At 40.5% G+C, this 21,122-nt stretch overlaps 1 protein-coding gene and 1 long non-coding RNA gene across 5 annotated transcripts in view; one reads left to right on the top strand and one right to left on the bottom strand.

The window, feature by feature from the left end:
- ADAMTS9 (ADAM metallopeptidase with thrombospondin type 1 motif 9) overlaps nucleotides 1–21,122 on the bottom strand; it is a 165,140-nt gene that overhangs the window by 40,155 nt on the left and 103,863 nt on the right. For 3 of the 4 annotated variants that reach the window (XM_014859294.3, XM_070493017.1, XM_070493019.1), the window contains one exon: nucleotides 4,196–4,363. The exons of the other annotated variant lie outside the window; for it this stretch is intronic. In XM_014859294.3, the coding sequence (XP_014714780.3) occupies nucleotides 4,196–4,363 (168 nt within the window). The remainder of the gene's footprint in view (nucleotides 1–4,195; nucleotides 4,364–21,122) is intronic. 4 annotated transcript variants of the gene reach the window in all.
- LOC139041400 (uncharacterized) overlaps nucleotides 1–21,122 on the top strand; it is a 41,094-nt gene that overhangs the window by 2,566 nt on the left and 17,406 nt on the right. The gene's annotated exons all lie outside the window — the stretch shown is intronic.

The following is a 21,122-nucleotide window of genomic DNA, read 5'->3' as shown; positions in this document are numbered from 1 at the left end:
GTAGATGTTTTTAGTTCAGAACAACTGAGCTGGGAGCTGTGTTTCATCTCTCTGTACTCCCTACTGCGCAATGCTAGGATGCAGAACTCATCAACTTAAAGGGGGAACCTGACACTTACTTCCATAGATAAAAACAATCTCTATGGATCTTCTGATGTTTGGGGAATCATAACATACACTTGAAAACCTGGAAAGAATTTTATATACTTTCTTCTGGTATTACTGCTAAAATTATGGTGGTGATAGTATTTAAAGGAGGGACTACCTTGAAAAATAACTACATGAACCAACTTTAATAAATAATAACAGTAACAGTAATAATAGCAAACTTTTACCAAGCACTTACTATCCGTCAGGCTCTATACTAGCGTTTCTCAACCTACGAATTCTTTTCTGTTGGGGGCTGTCCTCCTGTGCAATGTAGGAAGTTTAGCAGCATCCCTGGCCTCTACCCTACTAGGTGTCTGTCACATTTCCCCTCCTCCGCCAAGTTGCGACAACCAAAACTGTCTCCAGACATTGACAAATGTCCCAAGAGGTACAGAATCACCCCTAGTTGAGAGCTTAGCTCTATGCCAAGCATTTTACATAAAATATTTTTTATACTTCCTAATAAACCTTTTGGGTAGATACTCCACAAATAAATAAAGCAAAGAACAGAGATAATCACCCTAACTCAAGCAAAAACAAACAAAAACAAAAACACATTCCAAGTAAATTCTGTCCTAGGCAATACACCATAGCAACTGTGGGTGAGAATTTGGCTTCCAGTTTTAAAATACGGTGCTAATATGATGCAGTCTCTTGTATTACGTCAGCGAGAGGGTGGGTGAGAAGCCTGGATTCAAACAATTCGACATCAACGCTTATGGTTCAAATACACACAAAATCATGGAGAACACACATCTCTATAGCAGCTCTAGTTCTCATCACTACCATGTGCACATGGTTCCCTTGATTTCTCAAAGGACACAAGCTGCACATTGACCGTGTTTCTCCGTTAAACACTTGCAGGATACTTCAGAATCAGACGCCATAACCAAGCTGCTCTATAGGAAAAGTCCTAACCAAAAATGCCTGGTAGGTTCATCATGCTATTTGCCAGTTTCAATTTCGGCATCAGCACTACAGAGCTTTTAAAAATTATTTCCCTGAATCTAAACACCACTGATTGCAAGACACAGCATTATATTTGTATCACTAAGAAAGAAAACAAGGGCTATTAATTAAATTGTGGCATTCCACTGGCTGTTCGTCCCATCCTGACCACAGAGACATTAATCTGTGAAAAGGACATGCATCTCATGATTGATGAATGAATCAACTGAATGAATTCACGATTGAGGAACGATGATGGAGTGTTGCTTTGATTCTAATCTGATCATTTATTCTTTTTTGTTCTGATCTTCATTTTTTTAAAAAAGCCTTTCTATAGGAATAGGATAAGTTAAAAAAATTTTACTCTGGAATGCTTTTGGATCATAGGAATACAGAGCTTTCACATTTATCAACCTGAATCAAGAATTTGATGCCGATTTTGTCTTAAAATTTCATAGGCATCCCTTAACTGTTGATCAAAATCATCTGAACAAATTGAAGATGAACTTTTGAAAAACGGTGCTTTAAAACTTTAGTGAGGATGTTTTCCAATAAAAGCTTTTTTTAATTGGAAAAATTTCCTTTACAAATACAAGATTTTTCAAAAGATATAGAAGTAAAACATTCCACTTTAAACTTCAAAACCCCAATTTTCAGGAAAGACTATGAAGTTAACTTGGCTACACTAGTCCCCCATCTCAATATTCTATAAGTCTTATTATCCTCAGACATTTTGACATGATGAGAAATTGCACTAATTATTCTTTCTACCTTGAAGAAGAGATGACTAGAATATAGCTACCAGCAGAAAACAGAAGGACCAGATATAAAATCTTCTAAATATTGTTGCAAATGGATAATCATCACTCTTGCTTTAATATCGCTGCCTTAGGAATATTCCTGTTTACCACCGGATCATTAGAAAGCCAATAATCTTTAATCATGCAGGCCATCTTTCTCCATCAACCACTGGGTCTAATCATTTTCAGGTACACTCCTAAATTGCACAAATTGGATTTTACCCATGCAGCACCTTGTCTTGTCTGCTTTTATAATTCATTTCTACAAATCAAATTAGAGCATTATAAAGCTGGCCCCAAACCATTACATAACTGTGTTTACTTGCATTTTCTACAAAGGTGACTAGAATTTTTAAGCAATCATTTTGAACAGGTGCAGTCTTTTCTGGGGAGGCATTCTGATAATCCTATTACTTTATGTTGGAAAAAACCCCCAGGGTTCAAACTTAATCATCCCAGCTTTGTGAGCAATTTTGAGACTTCCCATCAAGATCACAGGATACCAAAGTAAAACACTCACTCTGTGTTTACCAATAAAGAGTGAAAGATTCTTTTAATTGCATTTTTATTGAATGAATTGGCCTTTAAAATGAACATGATTTCCATGTTCCAAACTTAATATTCAGGGCAAGATGCAAATAGAAAAGCAGAGGCCACGGAACATACAGAAAAGTAACAGAGCATGAAAGCCTACAAGAGGACAAGCTAATTAGTGTGGTATCTTAAATAATGTTAGCTGGAGGATTTTACATGAATTGAATAGCTCCGAAAATAAAAGGGCTGGAAGGTACAGATGATGGTAGTCACTTACACAACACATTAAGGATGACCAGTATGAAACACTGCCCTGGATCTGATCCCTTAAGGGAGCCCAGGGAGGAAGCAGCTCTGGCTGGACATGCATGCTTTGATTGTTAAATTACAACAAAAAATAAAATATGATCATTGTAGTAAGGGCCTTGAGAAGGAATGATGCTGGGGAATGATGCAGCCATGTTTTACGGTTCTGCGAAGTGGAATCTGGCTGGGAGGTATGGGGGACAATGATGCCAGTTCAGGGCATTTAAGAAAGATTCACATTTCTAGAAGAATTTTCCAATTATATTAAAATGGAGGATCCTCAGATCCTCCCCATGTTAACACAGCTGTCCAAAACTTCTTTGGGACCTTAGGAATCAAGATCCAGGCTTTGGAAGAATCAATTCTAGAGGCTGCCAACCTTGAATCTAGCTGTCTGCTGATTCTCGGGAGAGCCTGCGTGATTCTCCACTGCCTGGGAGAACCATACATTCAGTAAAACCTCACTGAATCAAATCAATGGAGAGAAGGAGCAGCATTAAGTACAGAACATGTGAAAAGAAACGGAGTCTTATTACTTTGAAGTAAGCACCTTCAACCAAGCTGAGAAAATATCGAAGTGTGGAGTGAGGAGATCTCCTTTAAGGATTAGATTGCGAGTAGCTTTAGTTCACACAGCAACTGTTTATAGGTAAATAGAAGCTTCTAAAATTCAACAGGGAAACTCCCACACCCAGTTCCTGACTAGATTACCCAATGACTAGATTTCGTGGAGACTCGCTGTGGTCAGTTTCTTGGGTACTTACCCCCTTCCCCATCTGATACATAGATACACATCACACACATCCAAACAAAAAAGGATTACTCTTAAGAGCCTATTAGATTTAAGACCTCTCAGCTAAGTACTTGGCATTCATTACTACATTAAAGCCTCATAAGAGCTATATGAAGTAGGCTCAGGAAGGTTACACAAATCACCCAAGGTCACATCGCTGGAAAATGACAGAGAACTGCCTCTTCCGTCCCTCACCTCTGTTGTACACAAGCAAATGGGCAGAGAAATAGTCTTAATACTTTATACTGACAGCCCTTTAAGAACCTCAAAGGTAAATTCAGATTCAATTCCTGCCAGGTGACCATAGTCAACCTTACTACAACCTGAATTAGTGGTTTTCTCAGTGGTGAATGATAATAAAAATGCCATCAGTGAAGTATTGAGGGGTTACTCTGTGCTAGACATCTAACATCTACATCCACTACCACTTAGAATGAATCCTCACAACCATCCTATTGTAGGTATGATCCAAAGCGCCAAGGGCTGAAGCCACTTGCCCAAGGTCCCACAGCTAGTAAGTATCCTGACGTAAAGATTCTTCCCTCCCCGTCCCCAAGCTCCCCTCTGAAAACCAAAACTGCGGAGAGAAACACAAGCCAACAGGCTGGTGTCAGCCACATGGCTGAGGGTAAGGAAGCAGTGGTAGAGGAGAAGCATTGCTCACCTGACTCCAGGCGCCAGCCTTCCATTTGGGGCATCTTCCTCCTCGGCACTTTCTGTGCCCATTTGGCTTAGCAAGGTGTTTACAGTAATCACTTTCTAAATGGCTTCCATCTTTTGCCATGCAGTAAACATTTCGTTGTTTATGCCCTCGACCACAAGAGACAGAACACTGAAATATAAAGCAATGGCAAGGTTGTTTTTTTTTTTTTAATCACATGGAGTTTGATAAAAACCTGCGTCGTGAGATGTTAAGATCATGCCTAACAAGAGTCACCATTCTCCCCTTTTCCAGTGCCATTTTGGATAGTATCTCAAGGCTCCACACAGAAGGAAGGTAGCATTGGGGGAAAAAATGTCCACAGTTTTACAGCAGCAATCCTGTATAGTATTTTGGGTCACTCAAGAGTGTGGGTAAGGGGCCAGCCAGTGGCTGAGTGGTTAAGTTTGCACGCTCTGCTTTGGCAGCCTAGGGTTTCGCTGGTTTGGATCCTGGGCGCGAACCTGGCACCACTCATCAGGCCATGCTGAGGTGGCATCCGTGGCACAACCAGAAGGACCTACAACTAGAATATATAACTATATACTGGGGGTCTTTGGGGAGAAGAATAACAAAAAAAGAAGATTGGCAACAGATGTTAGCTCAGGTGGCAATCTTTGAAAAAAAAAAGTGTGGGTAAATTCTGCTAATTTAGGCACAAAATAAAGCCCATGAACCTGAAATTACCATGAAATTCTGATTTAAAGAAGTCTTACTATGAATTCGTAAGGATTCCTTTTGCACATCTCACTTCATGCAATCTCTGATCAAGATATTTCTTCAACAACATGCTTCATGATTCACTAATTTGGATAAAGGTGTAATTCCAAAATACAACTGTGTCCAATTTCCTAATTAAATGATTTAAGGAAACTCTTCTACCATTTTTCCGAGGATACGCTCTCATTTTCCCAGTCCATAGGGAAGGAGGTGGAAAAGGCACGTTAGAAATTGAAAGGTAAGCTAGCAGGTAAGTCTGTGCCAATTTTGGGAGGGAGGCATTACCTTTCAACTTTGATCTGCAGATTCACTGAACTGTTTTAAATGTGACCTTGTCTGACCACATCTAAGAAACTTGACTTTGATTTCAGATTAGGTTTCTCAGAAAGGTTTAGGAATCAAAGCGCCATGGAGTCAGGACAAAAATTTGATATGACAGCTTCTTGTAGAACAGGCAAGAGGCTGGCCCCAATGAGTGCACCGAGATATTCAATGTCCATTGCCTCATTAGCGATTACAGAAGTCATTACCACTTGGATCATAAGTTTGCTGGCTCAGGTTTTCAAGACATATTATTTCCCAATATAACATTCTTGCTTTTCAGAGGGAAATGAGTTTCAGAATGAAGAACAAAATGTGAAAACGTAATCAAAATAGATTTCAAGTGTCATTTCCTTCTGTTCAATATTTCTTATTTCCTCCACTAATTTTGTGACTTTGTTAACTTAAATTAGCTAAGTGCCCTTTTATGCCTAACAGATAAATAGCACCACATAAAACATGCAGCCTAATGTTAATTCAACCACTATTACAGAGCATGCTCAAAGTTATACCATTCATAAGTGTGCCAGACATGTTTCTCTAGCAAACACAAACCATTATAAAAATTTTAATAGTAGGTGATAGAGAAATTTAAAACATGTATGTTAACAGTTTTGGCTATAACTTTTTACTTTAGGATATGGAAACATTGCTGCTTTCATTTGAGCTCTCATCTTATGAGTGTTATGATTTGGAATAGTCATTCTGGAAATCTTAATAGAGTATACAGTGTGGAAGGAAGGAGCCCAATTTGAATATTTATACCAAAACAAAAATATCCATCTTCAACCTACAGTGTTTTTATGTATATAAAGACTTTAGGATATAATTCTAGAAGGCTTTTAGAATGAAGCTCCTAGAGACATCCCCACAAACCAGTGGTCTAATGACTTGCCCACAGATAATCCCTATTATAGTGACAAATTTTAATATTTAAAAATGTTACTTGAACAAAAAAATAATATAAGGGCACAATTAGAACCTGGGATGAGTTCATTTTATTCAACAAACATTTAGTGAGCACCTACTAAGTTCTAATAATTATGCAAAGTGCTGGGAAGAGAGTGATGAACATAATTGACATAATTTCTGTCATCATGGAGCTTATGGACCAGTGAGAGAGACCAGCACCAATGAAGTGATGGCAAAAATACATATATCCTTATTGAGATGTGTGCTATGAAGGAAAGAGGATGGAGTGGTTGCAAGTAGGCTCCCTGAGGCATTCCCCAGGGCCAGACCACTCAGAGCTCACAGGTTCTAATACTGTATTTGGATTTTGTTTTCCATGAGATGGAAAATCACTGAAGAGTTTTAAGTCGGGGTAAGACATGGTTTTATTTTTGTTTCAAAAAGTCTACTTTGATTACTGAGTGGACAATGGGTGGGAATACTGCGTGAGTAGAAACAACAAAACTGCTCAGAAAGTGATTGCGTTTGTCCAGGCAAGAGGTGATGGTGGCTTAGATTAGGGTGCAGAGTGTTGTGGTAGAGGGAATCTGTGGATTTAAGACATATTTTTTGAGGTAGAAATGATTGTTCCTGATGGATTGGCTGTTGGGTGGAGGGGAGAGGGCAGAGTGAGAGAGAACTCCCAGGGTTCTGGAATGGGCAACTGGATGGATAATGATGACATTTATGGAGATGGAAAAACAGCACTGGGAATCAAGGATATGTTTATTTGTAGGAAATAGGATGAACTTAAAGGATACTGATTCATAGGTGGTAACATGTGCTTGATTAGGGTGAAGAAACAGACATAGTTGTCTTGGAGTAATCAGATCAACATGCACGAACCTAAAGCAAGCCTCCCCTTGGGGACAGTCATTACAATATACAAACAGTCCAAACAAGCTGTCTTTTAATATGGAGGAGAAAAAGAAAGTTGATGGAAATGCGATTTAGTAATCTGCCATGGTCATCAGAAGAGACAGCCTAAAAGTAGGCAGCAAGCTACAAAGGCAGAGCTTTCTCACATTCATTAAGTGCCAGGCACTGCTCTAAAACTTTGGATGCATTATCTCATTTAATCATTCCAATAGCGATAGAGAGAGGTACTATTATTGGAGACAACTGGTGTTTTCAAAACGGCATAATCACATACTTTATATATACGTCTTCCCATGTGACTCCAACAAAAGCAGATAGATGTCTGTCAGGTACAATAAGAGCGCAATGAAAACAGTTCAATTATCAAGGACGTCATTGCTAACAATTCATCTGAGGGGCACCACTGGTGCAAGCAACATCTATTGCCCACAAAATGAAGACAAATGAAATAGTTTCTAAATAAGAGGCCTTAATTTTTTTTTTAATGTCTGGGTTAGCTGCATCCCACCCATTCCTAGGTGCATTTTACTTATTTAGGCACTTGAATGGAACTGACTTGGAAAAAAGAATGCAATACTTCAGCATGATTCACTACACATATTATTAGCCTAAAATTAAGATCCAAAAGCGATAAGCAAACTCTCAAGGCATCTAATCTGATAGCAAACACTTTTCATTTCATGCTTTCTAACTTACTGATGAAGAAAAGCAGCTGCTCGTGGAAATTTTCATATCTAACACGTTTATTAATGGGTCTATTATGATTTCATAAAGAAGTTGTTTTGATAATCAAATAAAGACAGGTTTCAGCTCTTATATTCTGAGGGAAATTTCCATCTGATCATTTCCAGTCCTTTGCCAGGCACTGACTTTTGCATCGATGTACGTCACTGAGATATAATAGTTAAATTTAATGTGTCACCTAGTACATGTTGTTTATTGGCTACATATCTGAGGGTTCTTGTTCTGGGGAGAATTTAATTCCTTAAATTTAAAGCTGAAATAGCTTCCTAGTTTGCCAATAGTACTCAGACTTTTTTTCTCTGGGGAAACAACCCAACTCGTTTAAGAGAACAGATTTTCCCCCAACGTTGAGCAACGCTCCCAAACAATGTAATCTCAAACCTCGAGGTCAGTATCCCAAATGCCTGGGCTTTTGTTTCTGTGAGGCCGTTCAAAGGGGATGTTTGATATGGAGCTTCGTTCAGATATTGCTTTGACATTTTCTATTAACTAAGGTCTAAGAGTTAGAAACCCTTGCGTCTCAACTCATCTAGTGGAAACAAAACTCAAGGTATGGGCAGTCTGATCATAACCTCTACTGAGGGCTTTCTGTCTCAAGTGGTAGCACTGGATACAGTGCAGATTTGGGTCCAGTGTACTGTCCCTGGCATTATGGATGCCCTGCATTGGTCCTTTCACTTATATTGAGGGGCAACATCTCTCAGTCATCGAGAAATCAGCAAACAACCACAGCATGTCTGCTTGGATGAGAAGGGCTGAAGACCTAGAGAGAATGACATCCCTGGGACGGCAGATGCTGCTGAGAACCAGAATATCCAAAAGAAGATGGAGGACTACATGGAACTGGTAAGGACATCATAAAGAACCATGAAGGAATAAGAAGGGGAGGGAGGAAGTCAGGGATGCACACAGAATCTGGCCAGAAGGAAGCTTCTCGATGGGGCTGCAAGATGCTAGGGCTTAGAGGAAGCACTGGAGGAGGTGGGGTGTGGACAAGGACTGCCTAAGTTATAGCAGTTGCTTGACACATAAGGGTTAATGGATGGTCCAGGACAGCCCTGGCAGAGTGTCTGGGCACAGTTCTACATATCCAGGCGATTCCCACCTCCATGTGATCTAGACATATGAGATTCTGTTTATATGAAATGTTTCATGGAGAATACTGATCAATTAGTCCAGATTTACAACCACAGGATTAGCTGACAGCACATTAGAAATAAGGAAGAACTGAAAGACCAAGATAAAGGTCAGATACTGGAAGCTATTATCCAGTTAAGTCAAGACTCCCCGATCTAAGGATTTTTGACAATCAGGTAGCTAACCATCTCTCTGAGACTGGTGGTTTTCTGAGACACGAGACTATACCAAGTATTACTCAAGGCCTTTCCCTTGTGATTCTAAAAAATATGAAAATAACATCTAAATCACTTCATTTAAAAAATGTTCAGTTGTGTCTTTTCATAACAACAAGCTCTTCTCGATTCTAGTCTTGTTTTGACTTTGTTCAACAAAACATAAAGTCAAACCTCATCTGGAAAGTATGCTATAAGAAAGGACGCCATGCCTGTGCCTAGGATTCAGGACCACCTTTGCCAATTACGGTGGTGAATGAAATGAGGATTGCGTGAGCATCACCCCCTCGGGAAAGGCAGAGGGACACCAGCCTGAACCTACTGTCCCACCAAAACAAGAATGTGAGCACAAGGATACGGATTTAGGGATCAAAGTTTCAAATATTGCTTAATGCAAGATCTGGAAAACCATGTGGGCTTGTCACGTGAAAAAAAGATAGCAGTTGCAACTCACACGTGTTTATTTACTCCTTCCACACTGCAGGCTGTCAGCAAATATTTATGGGAATGAACCAACACATGAAAGCTGTAGCCATCACAGAAGTGTATTACATAATAAACGTCACGTTTTCCTAAAGGTCACAAGAAAGAATTGCCTGGAATCTGACCCACAGTACTAATACTGAACTGATTTGGCACAAGTTATTTAGATTCAAAAGGCCACCCCAAGAGCACTCTTTCAGTTGGAGCAGAACTGTGAGAAATCATACTAGCTACCCTGTATTGAGCTGTTACTGTGAGGGGGATGATGGCTGTTGGACCCTGGTTTCTCTCACTTAATCCCAACAGCAAGCTTATGGCTCAGGATTCCTTTCTACAGATGAGGAGACTGTGGATTAAAGAGGTGACATCACTTGTCCAGGGCCACAGAGCCAGGAAGCAGCAGTTAGGCTTCAGATGTAGTGTATCTGTCTCCAGAGCCACCATTTTCTTCCTTATGCTATACTGAAGCAGGGCCCGGTTAAGAAAACGGGTTGCTCGCCTCTGCTTACCCATGGAAACAAGAGAAAGCAAGGACCTCAAAGAAATGCCTCTGAAGACTATTTCAGAGACCTCTGATTCCTTAGTTTCCCAGGAAGAGAGTGCCTATGCAATGTATCTTTGACTTTAACACTTTCTTCACAACATCTTTAGCACCCTGGGAAGAAAGACACTATGAAAATCAAATAAACAATCACAGGAGTAAAAGGCTACATTTCCCTTTGGCCGAAGCCATACCCTGGTTTTCTCTTGGCCATTTTTCAGGGTTTATTCACCCTGTGGGGCCGCCCTGATGCCCCACAGTGAATGATCGTTTTCATTCACTGGTAAATGGCTCTTCACATGGTCATGAATGGAAGGTTACAGGTTGTAAATTTTGGCCAGCTAATTCACCAAGGACTAAGGTCTCAAATACTGGAGCTACAGGTCATCTCTGAGATTATTCTGTCCATCTATTCACTTTACAAATTCAACACTAGAGAAAAGGAGACATGCCATGCTGGTGGTCACACAGCACAGAAGAGGTAGATGCAGGCTTAGGACTATGAGTTCCTGTCCCTAGCACAGAACACTGTTTGGTGCCAATTGCACTGGGGATTTGTGGCCAGATTCTGGTGTTCTGCATATTGCTTAGAAACCACAGCTAACCAGACATCCTGATTCTTTCCATTCCAAGTCAGTTATGCTTATGTATAGCTGGCACCATGGGCAGGGCTTAGCCAAGGTGTATAGATTTTGCATATCTGGCTCTGAGGGATTGCCAACACCAGTATGAACAAGAGTGAGCTCAATGACCTCTTGTTCCAAGGTACCAGTTAAGGACAAATTCCAAGAGGTGGCTGTGTACGGGTGCCAGCACAGGATGCCACTGCTCACATCAGGGTTGCTGTCTTCACCTTGCTCGAAAATGCAGCACTTCAAGGCACAGCTTTTGGAGTCAGACCCACCTAGGCAAGAACAGCATCTGCCATTTTACCACAGTGCCATTTGGAGCAAGTTACTTACACTCTCTCACTCAGATTTGTCCTCGGTAAAATGGGGGCCACAGCACTATCTATACTCAACAGCGCTGTGTTATGATTAGATGAGACAATGCATACAGAGCTCCTGGTGTTTCAATTGTACAGTATAAAAATCAATACACATTCACTATCACCGCCACTACTTCTATTCAGTGGAGTCTTTTAGAATATCTCCTAACATGCAGTTAAATAGGTGCGTATTTTTTTTATTTTATGTTAACTAATGGAGCCTAAGATTAACATTCTAAGACAGGCATTGCTGGATGAAGGAGGGACTTAGTCTGGCGAAATCTCGCCTGTGTGACTAGGTGAGGAGCTTTCCCTTCCAAAAGTCACAGAGAACTCCACAGAGCAGACATAAATGCTCAAGATGCCTTCTCTTTTGTGGCTCTTTTCACTCTTACAGACTATTACTTATTACTATGGTCTCTTCTAACCACAGGAGACAGAAAGACCAGGAAGAAAAAAAGACACTACATCTGAATGCCACATCTCTTTTCTGCTCCTTCATTGCTTGCTCACCCCCATGATATGAAGAACTACTTATGTTTCCCATTCATTGTTTGTTATGTTATTTCTTTAAATGTCCTGAAACACAGAAACAACATCGTTGATAACCATCACCAAAGAAATAGTCACTCGCTTCCCTGCTCGGCTCAGCTGAGCTGCGGGAGTGGTAATAGTCCTTTGTCAGAAAGTGTATCTCCCTATTGGCGATGTGAACACGTTTGGGGAAGTTTTTATAGGGCTTCTCACAACACAAGAATGGCTCTGAACAGGGGCATCAGGGAACCAAAATGACTGAGGAGGAAGGAGAGAAAGCTTTGCCAGGAAACAAGGGCTGTGACTTGAGGGCGTAAAGCCAGTGTTGACAGGCCTGCTTGATGGCTGTTTATGTCTAGGACCACCATGGCACAAATTACCATGAAAAGGATGAGATTGGCAGGGAACACCATGGAAGAAAGCAGACACGGAAGTCACGGTCATCACCACCGGATGGGGCATTAGGCCCTCCTTCCATCCCCATTGCGCCCAACAGCCCAGGCTTTGCAATGTTACAAAGGTCTAAGACTGTGGGAGAAAAGGAACTAAGATTCTCACGTCAACTCTTGGAGCACACTCGAAGGCTGCTGTCAATACTATATCCAAGTAGGTGGCCCTAGCATATGCCTCACAAGGGAGATGGCAGGGCCAGGAAAAGAAGGGGAGAGGGGGAGAGGTGCTCATGCTCTCCACCTCCCTTTACCCCCAAGAATTATGAAGTACAAGGCTCGCCAGCTGCCCTCCCTACCTCATAATGTAACAACTTCACAGTAGAGGAGGGAAATAAATTTTATCATTAAATACAGCAGCATATGAAATCAGCTATGCAAGTGGTGAGACCGAAATTGGGGTTCTTTTAGTTTTGCAAAAGTGGAAATATTACAGTTTTTTCCCCTATCAAGACAGAAAACAAAAAGCAAGATACTTTGCAAAAGCAGCACCTGGTGAATCTATGGTGGCCAATCCAGCGGGGCCCCCGGGCATGTGAGGCATTATTGCATCATCAGGCCTGTTACCCGCAACGTGCCCTCTGACTCCCCATTCCCAAGCACACTGCCTATTTTTATAGGACTTCTTTTCCCTTTCGAGGTTATATGTGATGATTTTTTTGTAACCTGACTTCAGCAGAATAATGATCTTGGCATTTTTAAGGAAAGAGGTGAAGACTCACACTCTGTGCTTGCCACAGGATAATTTACGGAGGCGGTCTGGAAGACAGGAGGGTAGTGGGTGAGAGATTTGTTCCAGGATCCTTATTCTCAGCTGTTCCAAAGGTGAATGAAGAAATGTCTGAGTAAGTAATTGATGGAAAAGTTATGGCTGGTGGGAGCAGTGAGCAAAGTTTCTTAGTGGTCTGAAGATGGTCTGTGACCGAGGCCCAGGCTGGAGCGTTCAAGGCTACCTGGAGATGCCATTCTGCTAGCAGATGGCAGTGCTCGGGAAGACCCACTCATGACTTACGCTACTGCCACAAGCAGTCAGGAACAGACCTGAGAAGCTTAAGTCACCTCTGGGAATGCTTCTGTAGAAAAGCAATCCATGCAGGTTGTCTCTGTACTTTTCTATACCTAACCAATGTCCAGCCCTCGAGCCTCTTCTTCCTCCCAAAGAGCTAGTCTACGTATCATTCAGTCATTTAAAAGACACCAGGACAGAGGTCATTGAATTGCCTCTTCCAGTTTTTCTTTCTCTGCCTATCTGGCCCTTCCTCTGTCAGCTTGGTGTGACAGGAACATCTTTCCATGCCAGCACATCAAATATCTTACACTGAGAAATTTACAACTTTTGGGGGGAAGTAGTTCATGTAATTAATTTGCTTTAGGGTATATATTAATACCACCCCAGAAGTGAGATCTGCATATCTGAGCCTGTATCAGAGAAATATATCTCAGCAGGAGGGAAAAAAGGTCATCTTAACCATTACTGAATTAGATGCGCATCCTCCAACTTTGCATTGCTCTCTTGAGAGTTCAGATAGGACCAAGTCACTGTCAGTATGCACCATTCAAGTCCTTTGTGGCTTTCTTTGTCTCCTCCTGCTTACCTCTTGGTAAAGAAATGGTTGAAAAGTACCACTATGAGAGGATGAGATGAGAAGAAATAAAAACCAGCTAAAATGTAAATGGCTCACAACATGGAAGACTCGGCATTAAAAATGGCTAAAATTATGTTTGACGATTTTCTGTGAATTTAAATTATTCCTACACTACTCTGAGATTTAGTCAAATGGAAATCCAAGAGTTGAGGCAGAAGAGTGTGGTAGTTATGAGCTCAGTTTTGGAATCTATCAGACCTGGTTTGACTAATACTATCTCTTCCCTTTGTGATCTTATGCAACATGCTTGACCACAGTGAGCATCTCTTTCCAATTCTGTTCAACAGAGGTATGAAATGATGGTGAATAAGCATCTCAAACTGAACATGTCCAAAACAGAAGTCCTGATTTTCCTTCATAAATCTCTTCTTCCTATTGTTTGCCTTATTACAATCCATGGAAACTCCATCCTCCTACTTATCTACCATGCAAAATTTGGAGTCTTTCCAACTCCTTTCTTTCTCTTGTATTCCATATCCAAACTCTCAGCTAATCCTTTGGAACTACCTTAAAAATACATCAGAATCCAACCACTTCCGCTGTCAACATTCTCATCTGAGCCACTGTCTTCTCTCATCCGAGTTACTGCAGTGGCTTCCTAATTGTCTTCCTGCTTCCATCTTTGTTCCTCCTGTAGCCTCCCCTAAATTCAGAAGCCAGAGTCATTCTTTTAAGACAAATTCATGTTCCTACTCAACTCCTTCACCCCCAATGGCTTCCTACCTTACTAAATGTAAGCAAAAAGCCCTCCAGCAGTCTAACCTTCCTTTTCTCTCTCCCTCCCATGATCAATCTCCACTTGGCTCTCCATCAATTTCATCTCTAATTTCATATCCTACCACCCACTCTCCTTTATTCCAGCCACACTGGCCTCCTTGCTATTTCCAATTATGACTGGCATACTCCTGTATTAACTTGAAATACCCTTCTCCTCGATATTCAAATAGCTTACTTTCATATTTTTCCCGTATCTCTGTTCAAATGTCACCTTCTTAATGGAGACTTGCCTGACCGCCTTATAATTACAGTTCCCACCTCCTCTTCCATGCTATTTTCTATCCCTGTTTTCTAATTTATTTTTATCTAAGCACTAATCACTTTTTCACAATATATATTTTACCCTTTTTGTTTTGTTTGTTATTTATAGGTTATCTCCCCTCCCTACTAGAATGAAATCTTGATGAGTTCAAAGTCTTAGTGTGTTTTGTTCCCTGCCATAGCCTCGGTGGCCAGAGCAGTGCCTGATTTATAGAAAACACTTGAATACTTGTGGAATACACAAATGAATTCAGGAACAAATGAGCGAATAGTATCTAATACAGCCTAGAGCCATTTATCTCACAAGAATTTTTAAGGATTAAGCAAACAGTCTGCACAATGCTCAGTTCATTGTAAGAACCAAATAAATAAAAATTGCTCTCTCCTATCTCCTGTGTCTATTCAGTCCAAAACTGGCTAAGTACTTTTATGGGTTAATATTTAATTCATAGTTACAGAACTAAATAGTGCACAAGGGCCACCTAAGAGGAAGGTTATCTGAGGATGTAATATAAGATAACAGACGGCAAGTGGCAGAAGCTAAGAACTGAGAATATTACACTGTCCTGAAAAGGCAAGACCAACATTGAAAGTTCAGCTCAAAGCCACTGAGACTATCATATACCCTGAATGTTACACAATGTCATTTCTCTTCCCCGAAAGATGTCACCTTAGAAGAACACTTTGCCGGAATGAAAAATATAGATCTACAGACTGAAAATAGAGTATAAAGAGATGTAATGGACAAGAATGGGCTCTATCTAGACCAGGTATCATCTGCTTCCATTCTGGCTGGAAACATCTAAAAGCAAAACACTGAAGATTCACACTTCTGTTCCAAAATAACATGTCTAAGTTTGATCCTGAATTTTTAAGTTCCCTTTCATTTAGAAAAAGGCTTTCAAATTATAGGATATCAGGACTGCAAAACCAACATCAAGCCTGAGATTTTGTAACTGGAGAGTGAATTAGACAGAATTAAATCATTGCCACCCTCCTGTACACTCTCTATAAGCTAGCCACCACAAGCCTCTCGATTAAGTGAGGTCATTAGTACCCACATATTAGGATCAGGCCATGTCCAGAAAGACCTTGTTTTCTTAGTTTAGAAGACCCTTCCTTACAGATGTACTGATTGACCTCATTCTAGGATGCTGTAAATGTCCAGGGAGAAGCCAGCCCTTTTCAGAGCTCTGGTCTGAGAATGCTGGGTGACCAAGATCAATTTTTGAGTTCCTTTGAAAACCACTCAAAACCAAGTGAAGTGTTAAAAGGGCCTATTCAAAAATTCAGATCCTAAGGACTCAGCTCTGATGGCTTCTAAAAAGCAGAAGAGAGCTAAACTGGTTTCCACTAGGGCAAGAGCTTGTTTCTTTGATGTGCCACAAGTCAAAATCAGTATTTCTAGAAGTTTTGAAAGCCCTACCAGAAAGCAAGTGGGAAAGCATGGAGTCTGGGTAGTTAGTTGAATGTGGATCCAACAACTACTGAGTGTATGATGTTGAGAAACTTGCTAGTCTCCCTGGAGCTCAGTTTTCCTACCCACATAATGGGCATCATAGGGTCAGTTTTACAAGGATTATATGAAGATTAGTAATAATGCATAGAAAGCACCAGGCCCAGGGCTTGGCTCACAGCAGATGCTCAGTAAATGGGGGCCTTTGTTATTATTTCTCCACTTCCAGTCAAATCCATCTGGCCAACTGCAGATGGGCACCTTGATGCCACATCAAGACAAGTAAGACAAGTAAAATAATTGGTCATCAATTAGGGACCACGATGTGGAGAACCTCTTTCATTCAGAGAAGTGAGCTTTTCATTGATGACTGCTTCTTATTTGTTTAGGGGAGATTTGCATGCACTCAATTTATAGCCTAAAATCACTGGTAAGACTATAATTAGGTAAAAGGCAAAACTCAACTTTTAATTTGAAAAGGCTTTTTACATAGGTAGTTCACTAGAAATTTAAGTTTCCAACTAATTCTGGAAGGTGGCACCCATTTGCCTTATGAAGAACCAAGATCTCTTCTACATTGGGCACCAGTATGTACGTCTTCTTTTTCTAAAAATTTCTGTGGTCTTCCATCAAATAAAGTTTAAACATTGTGGGAAAAATCCAATATTTCATTAGAGCTTAGGTCCTACCATAAAACTTCTGACGCTGATGACAGTGTCTTGGGTTCATTTTGCTCGCCTTTCTTCTATGGATAGATTTCTTCTCCAATCTCAAAGCTCTGGAGTCACTACTAGTGTTTATGGCCATCATTAGTGACCTTTTTGAAGGAGAAGAATTGAGATTGATTTTCCTTTCAGGACCAGGAGATTCATCATCTAAAATGTTCTCTGTCCCACTGATTTCAGAGTTGCGCCTGCTATTCTGAGAGTATATATATGTGTCTGGGTGGTGTGGACGTTGGGGTTGGTAAACATAAAGCATTTGCCATCTGCTAAAGCAGAAAACACTTACAAAGTGGAAAAAGGGAGGTGTGGAGAGGTAGAACTTCAGAAACTTTCTTCCCCAGAAGTTCATGTACTGAAAGCCATGTTAATGCCACACATCTAAAAAAGCTGATCACTTATGTTTGGCTTCCTCTGATGAGTTTGGAAAAAACAAACAAACAAACAAAACTTGTAGGGAAATAACTGACTGTGAAAACCTGGTGATCTCTACAGCATAAAGATTTATCTTCTTTGAGAGGAGAAAGGGAACAATTTTATAACCTCAAAGACTTCTCTAACTTAAAACGATAAGGATTTGCTATCAAACAGATTTGGGAAATGCTGCAGACTATAACCCCCTAATACCCATGAGAATATGGAAAGGAAAGTTCTGCTGGAAGATAGATATTCACTGAACTACGAGGGAGAGCCGATATTGCTCCCAGGGGCCATTTGCCAATGTGTGAAGACATTTTTGGTTATCACAACCAAGGGGATGCAATACTAGCACCTAGTGGGCAGAGGCTAAGGATGCTGCTAAATGACCTACAATGCACAGGACAGTCCTCCACAACAAAGAATTATCTGGTCCCAATGTCAATAGTGCTGAGGTTTGGAAACCCTGCTTCAAACCTATTTACAACCCATGGAATATTTTCTGTATTGCTGTCATGGTCTCTAATCAGAAACATGGTCTCCCACTTCCCAGATAAAATGCTCACTAGGATTAATCCTACTTTGAAAAAGTACTGAAAGAAAAACTTAAGTAATCAACTCTGGAACCAATTGCTAGATATAGCTGGACCACTACATATGTGCAAATGCTATCATGGATGGGGGAAGCACTGTCTGAAACATAAAATTAAAAGGAACATAGACATATGAAGTATCAGTGCTATCAGAAAAATCCTGATATATGAACATGTTGGGGTAACTCTCGTTTTCTTAGAAATGCTCATCCTTATTTGTGCCTTTCCAAAGTTTAACACTCCTGCCAAAGTTGCCATGCAGAATGTCTATGGATCACATTGGGCATACTTGTACAGATTCGCACACATTTACAAGTCCCCCCCCCCCAAAAAAAACCAGAATGCATGACACCACTTGTTGGTTTGCAACTTCACAGTCTAGTGAGGCAACTTTGAGACCTCATATTTTCAGTTCATCCTTGAAAACTGTTGCCTGACCTTGATGGTTTCCTGGAATCTCACATAACATTTCATGGAAAATCCAACTCTCCAGAGAGAAGTGCCTTCTGATATGACCAGTGTCATTCCATGGGGCTTGCAACTGTGACTTCAACTTTGACTCTTGATTATGAGTCTTACCTCTCCTCACCAGATGTCTCCTCAAGGTTTCTCAACCTTGGCACTATTTCAACATTTTGGGTGAGATAATTCTTTCTTGTTGAGGGCTATGCTGTGCATTGGAAGATGCTTAGCAACATTGCTGGTTTCTACTTACTAGGAGCCAATAGCACCCCAACCTATTTGTGACAACCAACAATGTCTCCAGACACTGCCAATGTCCACTGGCAGGGGGTGGGTGGTAAAAATCACCACCAATTGAGAACCACTGAATTATCCCAAGGTTTTAGAAAGTCTTTCAACAGGTTCTCAGAACGGAATTGATATTAATTGACTTGATGCGGGGCAGACACTCAGAGCTTCTTTGTGGATGGGACTGGTAAAGGGCCTGCTGAATGTCAATCCAACAAGGTCAAGATCTCAGGCTAAGGGTCGGGAAGCCCTGGTCTATAGAGAACATGACATGTGCAACGTGCAACCAGTTCCTAGGCACAGCAATGAAGGTCTCAATTACAATAAACAAACACGCTCTTCTGGACAGCACTTCCTCCCTGACATTGTGTCCATGTCCCACCACGGCTAAGGGGTTCCCGGATATTTCACATCTGATTAAGAGATAAGCAACAAGGAAATAATGATTTCATTAAGAAAGGGCAAGCTGCAATGCATGAATAGGTGAGTTGGCTGGGTGAGGGCTTTTTATTAAGCGCAAGGAAAACAAATAGCACACATTTTTGAAAAAACTCTTTAGTTTTCAAAGGAACCTGGGCTTTGACTGGAGAGCGGTGGATAAAAAGGGGAGTCTGCATATAGCCAAATATTTACTGGAATTTACTGGCAAGACTTGCAATGAAAGCCTGGATTTCTCTGGGAAAAGGGGAGCAAAACCCCCCAGTATTCCCAGAAGCCTTTCATTTTAGCGGCATGGGTGGGAGGGGGTGGAGGAAGGAAGGGAGAAGCAGATGGGGAGAAGAGGAAATCATGGGAAAAAAGCCAATGCAAAACTAGGAAAGATTCTGTTTATGCCAAGCTCTGGCTACAGCACCCAAATGTATTATGTTATAGTGCAAATCTAAGATTAAAAACAGCTTCCTAAAATGTGTCAGAATTTTTTTAAGTCCTGAAATAAATCCAGACCTACTCTTTGCTTCCTTGTGAAATAAAACACACACTCTGAACATATTTATGTTTCTTTAATAAATTAAAAAAATAACTTATTTTGAAAATTTCAAACTTAAGGAAAAATTGCAAGAACATGACAAAGAACCCCCTCATCCCCTTATTCAGATTCCCCAAGTGCCAACATTTCACCACAGTTGCTGCTCCTTCCCTCCCTCCCTATGTATATATACACATATATGCCATTACTAGTTAGTCTTTTCCAGAACAATTTGAGACATAAGGTCCCATCATCTCCAAACTCTAGTTTCCCCAAGTTAAGGACACTGTCCTGTGTAAATACCACACAACTCTGCCAGTCAGGAAATCACTCTTGATACTCTTCCACCATCCAAAGCTATGTGTTTCTTTTTAACAATTCCTTCCTACAAGCTAGCTCTTTATTTCCATATTTCTAGGCCAATGCAATAAGGATTTCAGCTCCGGAGTCACTGGGCTCACTCATCCATTCATTCATTTATTCATTTCAATATTGTTTACGATATGCCTACTTTGAGTAAGGCACCAAGCTTGAACAGTGGGACTCTTCAGCCCAAAGGAAATGAAGGTTTGGGGCAATTAAATAAATGATTTGGTTAACAGATTTTTCACTTGAAACCTGGTGGCTATGTCTACATTTCTTTCTTTGTCCTAGCTAAGAAAAAGGAAGCAAACCCACTGTTTTTTCCATTATATTTTGCCTCCCTTTATCTTACACAGCTCCCAAACCATAACCAGGTCTTATCATTCACCTGCCATGTGGACAGAGGAATACACCAGTAGTTGGGAGAATGAGCCGTAAAGAAAGGAAGAGAATGCAAGGACAGATCTCAAAGTGGTTGACTGTCCTACCAACAGGAATGAATCAGACCTAGCATTGCCAAAAGAAGAGTTCAACTCTTGTAGCTGAGTTTTAGCTCAAGAAATAGTTTGGAAGATATCTCAGAGCATTTACTGTGTTTTATTTCAACCAGAGTGTTATTAGTGTGAGATCACTTTTTAATAAATTTTAATTTCATTCACTTGTAGTGCAAAGCAAATTACATTCTTCAGCAAACCTTATCATCACCAACAAATCCCCTGACTTAAACGAAATCTGATCTATTGTCCTGATTATCCATAGATCTACTGAACAAACACTTCAATTTATTACCTCATTATTCCATTTCTCTTTGTATAATAAAATGTCAGAAATATCGCTCAATGTGTACTTAATAAATACTAGAAGCTTTTTTTCTCAAAATATTCTAAAAGGCCCAAATCTTGCTCTTTATTTGGTTTAATTTTAAGAGAAACAATTTTCTTATACTCATCCCTTTAGAGCTCTGAGCAAAATTTGTA

Source organism: Equus asinus, chromosome 21 (genome assembly GCF_041296235.1).
Source record: "Equus asinus isolate D_3611 breed Donkey chromosome 21, EquAss-T2T_v2, whole genome shotgun sequence".
In the NCBI taxonomy this organism is placed as follows: Eukaryota; Metazoa; Chordata; class Mammalia; order Perissodactyla; family Equidae; genus Equus; species Equus asinus.
This window is presented reverse-complemented; position numbering and strand designations above follow the sequence as displayed.